Raw genomic sequence first — 18413 nt, forward strand, 5'->3', positions numbered from 1 at the left:
TTTCGAACTGGTCTGGCCAGTGGAGGTGGCAAGGGACAGGACCACTGGAATGTGGGGAGGGTGAGTGCCAGGGGTTCCTCTGAGTGGACAGGATGGAGGAAATTGGTCTTGTTTTCCTCCTGCCTCCCCCACTGTGATCCCCTAAGGACAATCACTGTTTTCTCCATTCCTGTTCAGGGTGTCATAAAGTCCACCCCAGGAATCAGCTTGCTTAACTTGGGGTAAGGGGATCAGATAATGTCCTGCTCAGGTGAAGACGGGATGAGGAGGGGTGGGATTATATCACATCTGGCGTCCACTCTTGCCCCCACTCCCTCTCAAGTTTGATGGACTATCATGGAGAGAAGTGCCTCCTCTCAAAGCTTTACTTCCTAAGAGTTGAGGGAGTGAAATTCTGACCAGAGAAACCACTGCTAGCGGGGCTACAGGGGGCAATGATTGAAAATGGGTTTCGGATGCTTGGAACTCCTCTTCCGCCATCTCCTCGGACACACCTGCAGGACTGGCCTTCCGCCAAGAGCATACCAGCTGGAATAAATCGTATCTGCAGAACTTAAGCTCGAAGGACAAAACAGGGACACATGGAAATACAGCTACCTCCAGCAGGAGGCAAACAAAGTAAAAGTAAGGCAACAAAGGAAAAGACTTATATGATGCTACTTGAACTAAAGGACTTGGGGCACCAGGGTGCAATGGATCACACACTTATCTCTAAAACTAATGCACTAGGAACTTTTAAAAAGCGTGATGAATATAGTAAAGGAAGGGACTCCTGGGTGGCACAGTCAGTTAAGCATCTGTTTTTGGCTCAGGTCATAATCCCAGAGTCCTGGGATCAAGCTCCGCATCCTGCTTCCAGCTTCTCCCTCTCCTTCTGCACTCCACCCGCACCCTCCCCCATGCTCTTTTTTGCTCTCTCTCAAATAAACAAATAAAATCTTTAAGACATATATATTCAAGGAGATGATGGAAGACAGTATCAAAATGAACTGTGAACAAGAGAAACCATCAAAACGAAGCAAGAGGATATAAAATAAGAAATTAATAAATCTAAGTAAAAATGTGCATACATCTTAAGGGGTATCAGCACATGAAACAAAGGGGTCAAAATCTGGACAACATAAGAAAGAAAGAAAAAACGGTGAGCAAAATGTCTCAAAAATAATGAAAACAAATTTCCCGGAATTAAAATGTAAAAGACTTCAGGCCCAAACTGGAAACACCCATGAAGAAGAGAAACAGGTCCAGGAGGATACTGTAAACAAGTAGGAGAAGTCATTCCTAGCTTACACAAGTTGATCCAGAACACTGGAAAGGAGTGAGTGTTATCCGTCCTATTTTATCCAGTAATCTCAACTCTAAAAATGAGATAAGTATAAGAAAATACAATTATAGTTCCACATCATTTATAAACATAGACATAAAAACCATAACTAAACAAATCCAAGAGAGTATTTAAAAATAGCACCAAATAATCACATAGGTTTTATCTCAGTGATGCAAGGGGGTTCTCTGAAAAGAAAATCTAGCAATGTCATATACCACAAAAATAAACTTGAGGAGGAAAAAAGTGATTTAATTTTATTAATGCAGAAAAAAAAAACATTTGTAAAGTTCAAAATCTTTTTATGGCAAAGGCTTCTAGCTAACTAAAAATAAAAGGGAACTTATTTAATTTGTAAAGTTTATAAATCCATCTCCCTCAGAGTTCTACTCTAAAAAAGGTTTACAAATGAAATCATATCATATCTGGGATTTGTTTCAAAATAAACTGTTGTCTGGAAAGAGGAGGGAGATGGTGCGGAGGAAACAAATTTGTTTCCTCCACAAACAAAATTACCAATTTTGTTTCCTCCCAATATGTTGCAATCGTTGTAACCGGATGTTGGATACAATTTGGCTAGTTACAGTCTCACTACTTGGGCAGTAATTGTTAAGAGTAAAAACCAAAAAACTCACAGCAAGCATTATACTTAGTAGAGAAGCATGAGATGAAGAACAATGTGAGAATATTTACCTTCCATTTCTACCTTTAAAACTAATACAGGAGATTCTGGCCAAAATTAGTAAAGGAAGGAAGGAAGGAAAGATACAATAATCACCTGCCTTGAAAACCCAAACTCAGTGGATTTAAAGGTAAAATTATTGGAACAAATTCACCAAATACAAGTTTAACTTCAAATATAGTATTTCTCTATCCTAGTAAGAATGGAATAGACAATAAAATTTCAAAAAGTATATCAGTTAATATTCTAAGGAATCTAGAAATAAACATAAGTGAGAACATGTAAGGTCTTTGTGGAGAAAGCATTTTAAACTCTAATAAAGGAAAAAAAATAAAGGGATAAAGACAGAATATAGGCATGGAATACTGTACAGCAGTGAAAAGTAACATAGAAGGTGTACAGGTAATGTGAATGTTTCCTTCTTGAATAAATAAATAGACTTAATATTATGAACATTCAATTCTTCAAAAATTAAACTACAAATTCAATGTAATTATATATTGAAATTATATAGGCTTTTAAAATATATACTTGATATCCTAAAATATGTTTGAGGAAATAAATGTCTACAGCACAGCTAATTAAATTTTGTACAGAAAAGGTACAAAGAAGGAACTTCCCTGCCAGGGACTAAGATATATGTACACTACCAAAATAAGAAAAACAAGTGGGCCAACTGGAACAGAACAGAGAACTCAGAAGCAGCCTCATATACAAATGGGAACTTATACAATAAAGGTGATATTAGATTCATAGGAAATGATGAGTTTTTAGCCAGTGAGAACTGATTATATAGAAAAAGAAATCTGGATCAAGTTGAATAAAAAACTTCACCTAGTTGAATAAAATATTTTTATGTCCAGAAAAAAAAATTATAAAGGTAATAGAAGAAAGGGGAGTAGCCTATCCCAGGGCTTAGAGATAAGAAACAATTTCTAGAACTAAATCTCCAAAGCAGGCATTATAAGGAAACATTAATTTCAATAGTCAATTGAAGATTCCTGACCAACAAAGGACATTATGGACCAAGTTAACAGATAGATGACAAATATGCAAAAGTAAAATGTCACCTTGTCACCTGTTACAAGCTGGAAAGGTCAGTGTTGGGCAGGTTGTGGGGATATGGAGAAACTGATCATGGCACAGAAACTGATAACGGTCTTCTAGAGGGTGAGCTGTGTTTATTTAATTCTATCAAATGAACCCATGTCTTATGACCTAGCAAGTCCCATGATAGGCATATATTCTCTGGAAAAATCATATGCTGGTTCATAAAGAGTCATATATAAGACTCTGTACATTTGAAGCACTATTTGGTTTAGCCAAGAGTTGGAACAATCAAGCTGTCTATCACTGGAGGTGTGGGTAGGTAAACTCTAACAGAATATAGGCATGGAATACTGTACAGCAGTGAAAAGTAACATAGAAGGTGTACAGGTAATGTGAATGTTTCCTTCTTGAAAATATGTAGTGCTGCACTTAAAAAAGGTAAAAGAAAAAAGTCTCTAATACAATTTACATAAATTAAAAGCATATATATGCATAACAAAACAAAACTGCATATTTTACAATCACCTAAACTAAATGATACACATTAAATCATTATAATGGTGGTCTTTTAAGGAGCAAGGGAATTGAATGGGGAAAGGGGATAAAATGGATTGCATAGATCAATGTAGGAGTCTTGCACAGACTGCTAGTGTAATTCTATAAGAACAGGGGTTTTGGACTGTGCTGAGTAAATATTTGTTGAATGCCTGAATGTGACATGAATGGAGGAATATGATTCGTTTTATCTCTCTGTACCTGAGTTCCAAATATTAGGTTGCATTGTAAGAAACTGCAATTTTTTCATAGGCCCAAAATGACCAAATATCAGCAGTTTCATATAATTCAACCTAATGGAAAGGGAAATTTGAAAATAATGAAAGGTACTTAGGGAAATATAAACAACCACTGTAAAAACTAGTGGGAGATAACATGAAAGACAAACCAAATTTGATTCTGCTTTTTCATAATTAACTAAAAACCACCTAGGTTGATATAGTTAAGATGACTGTCCCAAAATAAAGTGCCCTTAAGACTAAAGTCAACAATGGTATTTCCTTAAAATGTCAGCCATTTATTATACTAAGGAATACAGCACCTGTATCTTTTTTCATGCTAATCTTTTTTTAATCAACAATATCTAATGGGCCATTTAAAGATTTTTCACCACTGGAAGATTTTCGAGAACTTACAATGTAGTTTATCTACAATGAAACTCTGAAAAACATCAGGTTCAGTCACTTCTGAATCTCTTGAAACTATAAAAAGCACTTTTACATTCTTTTTCTTAAACCGCTTTATTATGATTGAAATACAAGAAGTTGTACCTATTTAATACATACAATTTGATGAGTTTGGAGATAAATACACGTATGAAACCATTGCCATAATCACAACTATTCCTTCCAAATTTTACCTCCTATGTATGTATGTACATATGTATGTATTATTTAGTGATATGGGCATTTAACATAAGTTCTCTTCTCTTAGAAAATATTAGTATTATTAACTGTAGCACTCTACTGTCCATAAAACTCTAGACCATACTCATCTTGCATAAGTGAAACTTTGTTATCAATTGTACAATCCCTTCTCACTACCCCCCCCCCTCCAGCCCCTGATAACTACCATTTTATTCTTTCTTTCTGTGAGCTTGACAATTTTGGATTCTCCTATAAGTGAAATCATGTAATGTTTGCTCTTTGAAGAAATTTTTTATTTTAGAGAAATAACTGTTCAGAGAATGGATATGAGAAAATGGGAAGAACCTGAAAGAACATACAAGTTAAGATACTTATGTGTTCTTTTAGTTTCTTCCTATTTCCTCTTACCTGTCCTCTGAACAATTATTTCTCTAAAGTTGGAAACTTCTTGGGGCACATGGGTGGCTCAGTCATGTAAGCGTCTGCCTTCAGATCAGGTCATGGTCTCCGGGTGCTGGGATGGAGCCCCACTTCCGGCTTCCTGCTTTTCTTCCTCCCTCTTCCTCCACCCCTTCCCCTACTCGTGCTCTCTTTCTCGTTCTCTGTCATATAAATAAATACAATCTTAAAAAAAAAAAAGAATTGGAAACTTCTTAAAATTTACCCAATGTGTTGTTCCTCGACCTTATTTTCAACGGAGGTAACCTGAGTTATCTTTTACATCTAAATCTTTTGTGGTTGTTAGTAAGTTCTTCCCAGAAAACATTCTCGTGCTTTATGTCAGGGCTTTCTAGCTTAGGAACACTTAAGAGCTTTGTTTTTCACTCAGCAAATATTCCATATTGATTACTGTAATGAAATAGGCATTTTGCTTCCTAAGAATGAAAAGAACACAAAAGGGAAAAATTTTATTTTCATTTGTTGTAATGACTTTATTTTTCTTGAATGAGAGGAAGGTCAAGAAAACAGAACACAACTGAGGATTAGCTTTGAAATGGGTCAAAGAATTGGAGTAAAATGATGAATTGAGAAAACAAGCTGTGGCTTTTGTGTTCTCTCGTGAATTAAGCTGTTTCCAGTTCCTTTTTGAACCTGCACCTATTAAATGAAAACCTCAACTTACCGCAATAAAATGAGGCAATCTTTGTTCAACAGGATTTGATACTCCTAAAGGTCAGAGAAAGGCAGCTCGACTCACTTTACTTATCTTCAGTATACTTTGAGTGAAATGACAGCTTCGACAGAAATTTTACCTTGACAGTGAAGCGTTTTTTCTTTGGCGGATTCCAAACTGTGCCGGTTGAATGAATGAATGCACGCAAAGGTGTCAAGGACGTCACCAACACATACGCTTTTAGAATCACAGATATTTCTTCAGCTCGGAAGACTGTTTCACGTGGAGCAAGGACTGTCGTTTGATTCCTAAAAAAGTGAACCAGCATAGTTAATGCTCCATAGCGTAGGGTACAATCTGCAAAGTACCTCGAAGCGTTGTACACTCATCTGTCCTTTGCTGGGCTGTAGCCTTCAATGTGTGGGTCTCCTTAAACAATTCCACTGCTTATTAGCACCCCTATCAGGGGATATACAGGTACTGAAAGAGGGGATCAAATTGATGAGTTCTCCACTCTGGTAGACTTAATTAAAAATTTTTAAGAGAAAGAAAGATGGAAAAATAGTACCTAAAGTAAGGTTTATAGGTTTAAAAAACATAAATTGGTCATGTATGTACGATTACAACCAAAGTGATACAAATTACAGTTTAAGGAATAGTGAAGACATTTTCCCGTCCTGCCCTGGCCTGCCTTTGCTCTATCTTCTCCTTGACAAGAAAAGATATACTATCCGAGAGTGGACAGGTCACCAAAAATATGCCAAAATAAATTCCCTACTGGTCTGATTCTACCCAATAACTTCACCGCGGATAATTATGGGTTCATTTAAAGAATAAAGTGTGAAGATAACACTTCAGGCTACAAAGGAAAATTAACATTAATATTTTGTGGTGAAACAAGTATACTTTCATCATAAAAGATTCCAAAATATCTAGTTATTTGCTTTTTACACATATTTCTGTTTCAAATATCTACGTTTGACCAATGAAAAGATTGTTCTATTTCAACTTTTGAAGTCTAGGTAAGCAGGAGATGCATATGGTTCTTCAATAAATACTATTAACTGTAGGCATCTACCAGATAATTATAAAATTAGATGAAGTAAACTATTTTGTTTCTTGGATAAGATATGAAAAGCTTTTCATTTGTCACTATAATTTATCTACATTACAAATTCATTTCCTTGGAGGGAACTTACATATTTTGCTACTGCAGTTGTCTTCTTAGATCCTAGGAACCATAAAATATATATCTATATTTATATAGATATATATATCTGGAAAAAAATTCATTTGGCCATACTCATAGACTAGGACAACGTCATTTGAGTATAAAATGGAAGTTAAAATTTTATAGTTTCACATTGTCAAGGTTTCAAATTCAATTTCCATTAATGTAACTTCCTAAATAAGAGTCCTATTTACCCAAATGTTTATTCTACAGCAAGAAAGGTTTGAATTACTCTAGAAAAAAATCAATGATGGCGTTCTTTATTAAGAAGTGATAGATGAGAGACTGTGGAATCTGAGAGACAAACTGAGGGTTTTGGGGGGGTGGGGTGAGCCTGGTGGTGGGTATTTCGGAGGGCACGTATTGCATGCAGCACTGGGTGTGGTGCATAAACAATGAATTTTGGAACACTGAAAAAAATAAAATTTAAAAAAAGAGAGAGATATAAAATTTTATGTAACAGAACCCAATAATTCAAACATGTAATACCCCCTAGACATCTTCAGCGGTTTTCTCTTGTCAGCTGTTTCCAAGAATGCATGCCGGATATAACAATTCAAAATGATTAGCTTACAGCTGTTCACGTCGCCAGTCCCATGGTTTCCACATATGTGGCTTCTTCACTGGTTTTAAAAGGTGACTCGAAGTACTCAGCTTTAACTGCATGCTCTGATCCAGACATACAGAAGGGCTCACCGGAAGTCGTAGTTCTGAAAAAAATTCAAAAGAGCAAAAACCAGTCATTCTGTTGTTTCTTTTTGAAATTGCTCCAAAATATTGTTTGCTCTGTTCTGCTCCTGGGTGTATGGGAACCAGGCAGCCATTGTTTCTCCATTTTGAATCAAAGTTAGATCCATTCCATAACGCATGTTCAGAGAGGCCTCTGTTTTGTAGTTCATTCTCTTACAATAGATTAGGAAAACAATTGTAGTAACAGATTTCAACTCTTCCTACTCAGAAAGGGAGGTAGATTTGATGTCTCCTATTGTCCTGCACCAGGCAGAACTATCCTCCAAACACAGAACAGGTGCACTCTTACGATGGGAAGATGGCTGCAGGACCTGACTTTTGCTTGTGATGAGAATATCACATGGACAACTTGAGTTGATTTCCTGACAATGGCACAGTCCTTCATGTGCCAGAGAGTCTGTCATGCCTCATAATCTTGGTCAACTCAAAAACAGTGTTTTATGATTTTGTAAAAGAGTATTTAATATTTTTTAAAGTGTATAAAAGTGAAGACCAATAGTAATGGTTTACTCAGAACAGTCACTGATATTTTAAAAAAAATGTATTGAATGTACATGGTTAAGAAAATTCAAATTGGGGCGCTTGAGTGGCTCAGTGGGTTAAAGCCTCTGCCTTCAGCTCAGATTATGATCTCAGGGTTCTGGGATCAAGCCCTGCATGGGGTTCTCTGCTCGGCGGGGAGCCTGCTTCCCTTCCTCTCTCTCTGCCTGCCTCTCTGCCTACTTGTGATCTCTGTCTGTCAAATAAATAAATAAAATCTTTAAAAAAAAATTCAAATTCTATAGAATGTTATAAAATTGGGGGAAAAAAAAAAACATCCAGCAATCCACCCCTATCTGAGACCTCTCTCTGCCAAAGCCAATATTTACATATTCCCTTTTGTAATCTGCATCAGTGCATCATGGGTAAGATGCATACGGTTCTTCAATATGTAAACTGATATATCAATATATCCATACAACTTATATGCAGGTATTTCTGATTTTTCCATTATCCAAAAGAGACATCACGGTAGTCCCCTTTATCGATTGTTTTGCTTTCCTCAGTTTCAGTTACCCATGGTCAACCCCAGTCAAGAAGCAAATGATCCTCCTGACGTACCATCAGAAGGTCAGCAGCAGCCTAACGCAATGTCACAGTGCCTGTGTCATCCCCCTTCATCTCATGATACAAGCGTGGTATCCTCTCACATCATCACACGAAGAATGAATGCAACACACTCACGTATTTCCAAAGAGTGAGACTGCATTCAAATAACTTTCTTACAGTCCAGTTATAACTGTTCTATTTTATTATTAATTATTGTTATCAATCTCTTATTGTGCCTAATTTAGAAAATAAATTCTATCTTAGGTGTGTATGTATTAAAAAAAAGTACATATAGGGTTCGGTACTATCTGTGGTTTCAAGCATCCCCTGGGGCTCCTGGAACGCATCCCCTGCAGATAAAGGGGGGGACTGCTATCTAATGGTCTATGTCTGGCATATTTACCTACCAGTCCATCCTGGAATCCATTTGCACACACATAGGACTACATTATACTTTTTAATGGCTTAGGGCGTGCCATTAAATGAATATACATTTGATTTAATCATTCTCTTATTGTCAGGTATTCAGATTATAGTTGTAATTTTTTCTTTTTTATTTCAAAAATACTGCACAATGAGTGCTCTTCTAAATCTATTTTGGTGTACTTTCACAAGTTTATCTAGGGGCAAAGTCTAGTCTTTATGTGTAACTGCCAGATCAACAAATACATGCATTGTAAATTTGATAGGTTTTATCGAACTGGCTTCCAAAAATGTTGCCCCACTTTCCACTGCCTCCAACAGCACATGAGAGTTGTTGTTTCCTTGCTGTCAGGTCACAGTGATTTATTTTTAAATTATACAATTTATCTCGCTCTCAAAATGGAACAAAGCCTTTAAATTATTTTTCCCCCTTGTGCACGTTTCATCAATACTAACATAGTCTAATTTAAAACACTTCACACTCTTAAGTAAAAGTCAGCAGAAGTCAAGCTGTTCAATGTATTCCCATATCTCATTATTTAGCACAGTGTGATCTTTCTAAAAAAATGATGGCCTCCTTGTAAGGCTTCCTTATTAATGAAGTTCTAATACATCATAATAAGAAAAATACTCAAATTGCTTGTATTTGGATGTGACAAATGAAGAGTCATTAAGATAATTTCTTTTCTTGGGAATCACAGCTTAAGAAGAGTTGAAATGTTTATATAATCCTTTAAATTCATGGTAAGAAAATGCATTCTCTTTTTTCACTAAGTAGACATTTTTTTGGATTTATTACTAGGAAAGATTCTGTCTCTCTAGAAGAGCTAATTTGTGGCCTTCTTTTGTATAATACGAGAACAGTAATTGACTCTGATTTCCTTTTTATCCGTACTGCCAGGAAGCACAGCATTGATTTGAAGCCCGAGCAGAGTGGACTTTGGAGAAGCTGCCCCTATTAAGTGTTCCACCAAGGTAATACCTCAGTGATTTTCAGGAAGTAGTAGCCAGCAAATATGTCAAAGAATAAATAATTTTATGTCACTTTTTTTTTTTTTTTACCTTAGTTCAAGGGGAAGAGCCTAAAACACAGCACAAAGAGTCCAGTATAGGAATTGTCAAGAATATGTCAGCATTCCACATCAGCCCCTGAAACTGTGGCTGAACAATGGAATTTAATATTGATTAAAGTAACTTTTACCCTTTGTGTATGTGTGTGTGTGTGTGTGTGTGTGTGTGTGTGTGTATTACATTTCCCCGTTTTCCCTTGACCACCCAACACACACAGGAACCTAGAAATCTTCTATAAACACTGCCAAAGTAGCTTCCTTCTGTTTTGGGGAGAAATCTGGGAGATGCGTGTCTATGACATGCCTATGAGTGTCTTAAATGGCCTTGTAATTCATTAACACATATTTACTAACTATTTTCAGACAGTAATTAAATACGAAGTTCCTAGCATGTATCCTTAGCGCTTTTCTACTCCACAATATGAGGACTGAATGCATATCCAGATACAGATGTGAAATATCTATGTGTTTTTATTTATGGGCTACTCTTAGCTTATTTTAAAGAGCTATGAAGCTTGTAATTTTAACACTAACCCAGAGGAAAATAACGAACTATTTTTTAAAGACACATGAAGACTGCTTTTCTCCTGCCTTCCAACATTTGGTTGGCCAGGCATGCAGTCGGTACCCTCTGAGTATGGTACAGTTTCAAGAAAAGATAGATTCAACCAGAACCATAAGACCTGGGCTTTCATTTTAATTCTTACTAACCAATGCCTAATGGGTGTGTGACAATGCTAAGGAATCTTCTAGAATCCAGAAGATGATTTCCCACTATCTCTTGATTGTCCCATGTCACTGAACATGATGTTGGAGCATAACAACTGCTCAATAAAAATTTGTTCTGGCAATGAGCTAGTTTGGTGGTGGTGGAGGTGGGGCGTTTAAGTCAACGTGTACTTGGAGAACAAAATGATATCCCAATTAAAAATATTTTATTTTTTCCCTTCTATATGCCATATAATTATATACACTATAGGCAAAGACTATACACTAGAAAGCTAGCAAAGATTAACAGGCAAATTCAAGCTATATTTGATTTAATGTTTTGCCTAGAGCTAATAATTAATAGGAAAGTAATATTGGAAAATGTAATTCTGTTTCATAAATGTTTGAGTATTGTCTTGCATTTCAGATTAGGAAGCTATAGTTAGCCAGTATTTTCTTATTGTAAAACCTCCCGTGAAGATAGAAAGTCTTAATTAATAATTAACCATCAGTTTTGAGATTAGAATTATAAAATAAGTACCATTTGTGGATATATTAATTGTTCTTTCTATACCAAGACATTTACGAGTCTTAGTCCTTAGCCTACAGGTATAGCTATGCAAACATACCCGTAGAACTTATATACATTACAAATGTAAATTATATATGCACATGCTAAAGTCATAGCCAGGAAAAAACAGTCAGAGCCCCGGGAGAAAATGAATGGATGGCAGAGTCAAAGAGGTAAGTGAAGACTATTAACCAAGAAACTTACAGAAGGCGACTATTAAAAAAGGCAGCGATAAGGGAAAATAATAAGCAGTGAAGCTCCGAGGGCTGATGAAAGGTAAGATCTTGCCACCCCAAGCCCAGGAGGGCGGCGATTATAGAACCAAGCAAAGGGCAGAGCTTTGAGAGAGGATGCGGAGCATGAGCTATGGCCACAGGTAGAAGAACACAGGCACTTCTAAGCCAGGGTCTGGCAGGGAAGCAGGTAGGGGACAAATACCCAACCCAAAGTTCTCTCTTTCTGAACTCTGATCTCCTGTCAAAAGTTAGGGGACAAGGGAGCCCCGTTGATGCAATGTGTGATGGACAGCTTCCTGGGGAAGAGTCTAGAGTGAGGGAGCAAATAGAGAAGGAGGCAAACCATGCCTTTGGAAAATACAAACTTCTGCTCTAGTTTTCTTCTTATTAGTCACATGTCCCAGAGAAAGAATCGTTATGTGTGTATGAGAGTGAGTGCGCGTGCATCACAGAGGAGAAGAGTGAACAAGAAAGAAACGTTAAGGGCACCTGGGTGGCTCAGTGGGTTAAGCCTCTGCCTTCGGCTCAGGTCGTAATCCCAGGATCCTGGGATCGAGCCCCACATTGGGCTCTCTGCTCAGCGGGGAGCCTGCTTACCTCTCTCTCTCTCTCTCTCTCTGCCTGCCTCTCTGCTTACTTGTGATCTCTGTCTGTCAAATAAATAAATAAAATCTTAAAAAAAAAAAGAAAAATTAGCTTTGATCTTTAATAAGAGCATTTGTACATGGCAGTAGGTCATGGCTTAAGATGAATTGTATGAAACTGCATTTTGTTATGTAAAAAATGACTGAATATTGATCAAATATCAGCAATTCATAACTTTTCTCTTACTACACTGTGATGCCTATTGGAGAGAAGCAAGAGAGTATATAAACATACCACCTGTGAAAGAAGGTTCCAGTGGCTAGAATGTCTATGGGTAGGAATGACAAAAGGGTGTACTGGTTAATTTTATGTGTCAACTTGACTGGACCAAGCGATACCCAGATAGCTGCTTAAACATTATGGGTGTGTCTGTGAGGGTATGCTCAGAGGAGATCAGCCTTTGAACTGATGGAATGAGTAAAGCAGATAGCTCTCCCAGATGTAGCCGGGCATCCACCAATCTGTTGAGCGCCTGAACAGAACAAAAAGGCCGAGGAAGGTTGAATTTGCTCTCTCTCTGACTCATTAATTGAGCTGTGACATCAATCTTCTCCTGCCCTTAGTACACTTGGTTTTCAGGCCTTCAGACCTGGACTGGAATCTAACCATTGGCTCTCTACATCGCCAGCTTTCCTGAGTCTCCATCTTGCAGATGGCAGATCGTGGGACTTCTCAACCTCCAGAATCACATGAGCCAATATGTTACACAATAAATCCCTTTCTCTCCTTCTCTCTCAGTGAGTATATAAATAATAGAAAGATGGATGGATCTTATTTTCTGTTTCCATGGAAAATCCTACTATGAGGGACAAACTTGAATCCATTCAATAAGTATTTAGTAGATGTTTGGAAAACAAAAGAAGCATAGCCCAAGTTCTGCCAATTCCTAGAAAAGAACAAACAGCTCACCTCTGAATCTGTTTCCTTCTTTGCATTATCATGAAAAAGACAGCAACAAGCACAGTGGGTACTAAACAAATATTTACTGGACAAACTAGATTTCTGAGGTCCTTTATAATTCTAAATTCCTGTGATTGCAGGTGAAAAGTTATAATTTTTAATATATGTTGTGTATGACCTAATGGAATAGGTAAGTGGCTAGAGTCCAAGGCCAGAGCTGGAATATGGTCCCTCTGTGAATTCACGTATATTCCAGCAATTCCGAAAGCTCTACAAGGTCAACCAGTTGCCATTTTATTCATCTGAGGCCCAATAAACCATGTAGGAGAGACTGTATCTGGATCCCCTTTGAGCTTCCACCCTGTGAGAAACTATTTGGGGAATATCAATGACCCTTTCAGTTTTTGAGCCCTGGACAAAATGGGGGAGCAAACAAACCACTGAGCACATTGCAGTTCACCAACTTGATCACTCATTTACAGTTAGAAAGGAGGGATTGTTTTCAGTGTTAAGTCCTTCAAAGGGAATTAGTTTACTGGACCAGGAGCTCTATGAAGTCAGGAATTCTGGATTTTTTCTTTACATTGCACTTCTAGTGCCAAACACACGTAGGCTGGCCCTTAACATAGGAGGTCCACATATCTCTGCTTATTAATAAGTAAATGTTAATGTCTTCTTAACCAAATAACTAGAGATAAGTGCACTGGCCATAGAAAAAGGGGCTGAAGTGAAAAGAATGAGCAAGCCAACTGCTGAGCAGTTTTACTAGAGTTGTATGGCATAACCTTTTGTTCTTGATCTAGGAAATCAGCATAACATGGACAAGAATTCATTTGTCTCTGCTCACTTCAGTGAGGTATTTGTTAGAGTAACATGACGTGTTATGACCCCTTGGGACCCTGCAACAACACAGGGAAGGCTCCAGGAGGAAGCAGAAATGGACGCCCTGAAAGGAACTATCAAAGGCCCAGAGGTTTACTATCAGCAGAGCCCCCCGGAACCCAGAGCAAGCATAGAAAACCATGGAAGAGAAGGTCATCAGTAGACAGCCAGGAGGAAGTCTTCCCTTATAGGGACATCATCTAAGAGATGGATTTGGGGACGAAGGCTGCCTTTGTTTCCCCAAGCAGGCTAAATCTATGCCTTGGGAAGACATGGATGAACCCAATAAAGATGCATGTGCTGATATCTCCAGGATGTTCCAGTATAGTTGCTATGTGATACCTTTTATTCCCCAATAATATTTTACAAATAATATTCCAAAGAATATTTATTTTAAAAAATCCTAATTCTTGTCTATTAGTGGATTCCTATTCATAAGTATGACCATGAACAAATTCCTTAATTTTTCTAAGTTCAGTGTCTTTATCTGGAAAATGAGAGTTATAACAGTAATAATAAGAAGAACATACATCATATGGATGCTGAAAGAATTAAACATAAAATTTTCTTTAAAGGGCTTTGCACAGCCCTTTCTCAAAAAACGTTAAATAGCTACTACTACTAGTAGTTTAATATAATCCTTTTCTATAACCTAGAAAACCTGTTTACAACTAGAAACTTCACAAAGTGCAACTTAAATGTTATTCCTTTTGAATTTATTCAATATTAAGTGTTTCTCATCACTGCTGACTATCAAAATCTAATCTATTAAATCCTTTTTTATGTGATTCTTAAACATGTGACATTTGACATTAGTCATTTAAGAACAAAGCAGGAAATATGTGATAAGCACAGATGTGTAGACCAAAATAAAACAGAGCAATTTTATTTGAAGTAGCTTGTAAAAACACACTGGTTTTAGTGACTTTCCTCAAATTTAGCATTGCGATCACCCAGCAAAGCTGCTGATTTCCTGTTTCACATACTTAAAGAAGTTCTGTGTTAAGGCCAGGTTTCTGTGGATGGGGTAAGCCTCAGACTGACCCAGTTTCGCACTATTTAAACCTATTCCTCTCTGTTTTGTTCAGGAAGATATTTTTTCACAAACACCAACACAACCAAGTCTTGGTCAACAGAACTAGCTCTTAGTCAACAAATTTATGACCCATAGACAAAAGTCCCCAGACTATTTCAGACCTACGCTTGAATTTAAATGGTATAATTTGAGGATCTATGTGCTCCAAACACATCAATTCATTAATATATTTTTCACTTTCATTTTATGCAAGCGTCATTATTAATACATAATTCTAACCTTAAGCCAAGCAACTCAAAATTCCTTTTTTAATATCTGACATTACTACCTATGTGGATTTGATACCAATAGTTTATTGTCTATAGTTTCCCTGAATATATTTCTTATGATGCCAAATAAGGGTGCATCAAACCACAAATATAAATATCATAGTCTGTCAGTATAGTAGTTTTTTGGGGAAAAGAATAACTTCCACTTTGTGTTGTAAGAAATAAGTTGGAGTCCATGTCCTGATGTAAATGGAGATACCATCTGACCCATAAAAATGACCAGATGAATGATACAACAATGTGCTTGAAAGAAGTAGTCACCGTATAAAGTTTTGACCAACTAACCAATCAATCAAATGCCTGTTGAGTACTCAGCAAATGCAAGCCATAAATGTTCTCCTCTCTGTTCTTTTTCAGTGGAAGTGTCAAAGTCATGCAATTGTACAAAAACAATTTTCCCCATGGACTGCTCTATGTTTTGACGATGACAACATAAGAACCTTGAATTCTGTTCATTTTCCTTGGTAATAAAAGCTATGTCTAGACTACCACTTCAATTTTCTTGCCCCTGTGATTTCACTGCAATGGCCAAACAGCATGAAAGATTGTTTTATTACTTTATGGCAGCTTAATTTTGCTTTGATATTTTTCTGCATGAATTTTCCAGGGAAAAAGAAAGGGAAAAAATGCTTGACTAGTTCAGCAAGACCAAAAATGAATAATTCAGTATAAATTAATGAGCATCATTAATAACAATTTGAAACACAACCTCCAACACAATATTAATACATAGAGTGCAACAAATATGATAATAGAAGAGCTGTCTAAACCCACCCCTTGTGAAAATAAGTTAATCACTTTATTAATATTGAACTTTTTCTCAGGAACATTTTCTGGAGTAAACCATGAAATACCATTGATATAATTTACATCAGAATAATTAATGACTTACTACAAATTTGAGATTCTAAATTCTTTTTAATATATTGAAGTCCGTCCTAATGTAAATGTAAGACACAAACACTGGGGGTTATTGCCCCTATTTTAAATGAAACCATGCATTAACCTATTTTTCCTTCAATGGCAACTTCACAGACCAACTTGATCTTCCATGTTTACCCTATGTTTTTGGTACAATAAAATGTGCATGGTATTGTCTCAATCTGCTTCCCTACTTCTACACTATTTACAAGTAAATGTATTAAATGTGAACCAAGTATATATTTAGAATATTTATATTTTCATAATATCTGACTCCAGGATTGAGACAAAAATATAGAATACAGAGAGACTAGAGCTAGTTGCCAAGAGAAATTTAATGAGGGCCAGAGATCCAAATGCCAGAAATAGGTCAGTAACATGGAAATATGTCAGAAAAGATTTTTGGTTAGGACACTGAGCAAACATACTTTTATGGAACCATTTTATCCTCAAGTTCTTTCCCTTCTCCAACTGACCAGTGATATAATTGGAGTCTGTGGAGGTCAGGATTGGCTGAGCGGCATCGTAATATAAGAGTCCACTCCTAATATAGTTGAGGACACAAAGGGCAAGAGTCAGAAGCCAGGCAGAACCTGACAAGAGTTTCTGAAAGGTGCCTCAGTTTTCAACCTTAGCTAGGTAAGACAATCATTAGCCAGGTACATTTGATCTATTTTATATCCTCTAAATGACTAAAGAATTAACCAATTAATTGAGCCCAGAGGGGAGGGGGTCTTCATATCTGAAGTGCTAAGTAATTGCTGGTCTTTAAAAATGTTAATTAGGTGGTTAAAATTTCGAGTTTTCCTTTTCCTATTCTTGTATAGATTTTAAACCCTGAAGTTAAGCTCTCCTCCCTGTAGAGCTTAGGTCAGGACATTAAATCCAAATGACTATTTTCTACAAGGATATTCTTCTTCTTCCTTCTTCTTCTTCTTCTTTTTTAAATGGAGGCTCCATACCCAGCACAGATCCTAATGAAGGACTTGAACTCACAACCCTGAGATCAAGACTTGAGCTGAGATCAAGAGTTGGACACTTAACCAAAGGAGCCACCAAGGAGCGCCAAGGGTATTATTCATATTTTCTTTAGATATCTCTTATTTTTCGTATTGCCAAGAATCTTTTGGTATATATGTGCATGTATATTATATATATATGCATGTCTATGTATATACATTATATAACATACATATTCAATTTATATATAAACACATATATGAATTATTTTTCCCAGATTTAGTACAATCTAACTCAGCTTTAGTTCTGACATTAGCATTTTATGTCAATTAACCTCACTGTCTGTATGTCCCTGAATAGCAATCCCAGACTGAACATCCTTTTCTAAACTGCCACTCAGATGCCTTAGAATAGGTGGATGGTGGAAAACAAGTCATTTGTATCTTGTTTTTTTCTTACCAAATATATTGAATGCCTTAGGGAAATGACTGTGTGGCACCCAATAGCATCTAGTCATTTTCAATAAATTAAAAATGTTTAGTTGTTGCTTTAAAAAATCTTGTGAGCTCTGGCATCAGTCAGGGGTTCAAAGTCATGAGTTAACCAATCCAACTCTCAGTTTTAGTTTGACTCAATGGAAACTGAATTTAAAAACTTGGTTTGTTGAGGTGCCTGGCTGGTTCAGTTGGTGGAGCATGTGATTCTTTATCTCAGGGTTGTGGGTTCAAGCCCCGTGCTGGGTGAAGAGATTACTTAGAAACAAAATCTTATATGGGTGCCTGGGTGGCTCAGTGGGTTAAAGCCTCTGCCTTTGGCTCCAGTCATGATCTCAGGGTCCTGGGATCTAGCGCTGTATTGGGGGATCTGCTCAGTGGGGAGCCTGCTTCCTCCCCTCTCTCTCTCTCTCTCTCTCTCTCTGCCTGCCTCTCTGCATGCGGTGATCTCTGTCAAATAAGTAAATTTTAGAAAACAACAACAACAACAAAATCTTACAATAAAACAAAAAAAAAGCTTGATTTCTAAGTAGTGGGGAAAAAATTCAAGCTAGCTTTAAGTCAAAAGGGGAAAATA

At 36.9% G+C, this 18413-nt stretch overlaps 1 protein-coding gene across 6 annotated transcripts in view; it reads right to left on the reverse strand.

Annotated features, from left to right (window-relative positions):
* Positions 1-18413, reverse strand: part of CPED1 (cadherin like and PC-esterase domain containing 1) — a 265826-nt gene that overhangs the window by 161383 nt on the left and 86030 nt on the right. For 2 of the 6 annotated variants that reach the window (XM_032305800.1, XM_032305801.1), the window contains exons 5-7: positions 11876-11977; positions 7397-7532; positions 5731-5899 (exon numbers count right to left, since the gene is read on the reverse strand). In XM_032305800.1, the coding sequence (XP_032161691.1) occupies positions 5731-5899; positions 7397-7532; positions 11876-11977 (407 nt within the window). Of the gene's footprint in view, positions 1-5730; positions 5900-7396; positions 7533-10376; positions 10398-11875; positions 11978-16810; positions 16834-18413 lie in introns of those variants that run through there. The other 4 variants (XM_032305802.1, XM_032305803.1, XM_032305804.1 and 1 more) reach the window with 3 other exon arrangements.

This window comes from Mustela erminea, chromosome 11, assembly GCF_009829155.1.
Source record: "Mustela erminea isolate mMusErm1 chromosome 11, mMusErm1.Pri, whole genome shotgun sequence".
Taxonomy (NCBI): domain Eukaryota; kingdom Metazoa; phylum Chordata; class Mammalia; order Carnivora; family Mustelidae; genus Mustela; species Mustela erminea.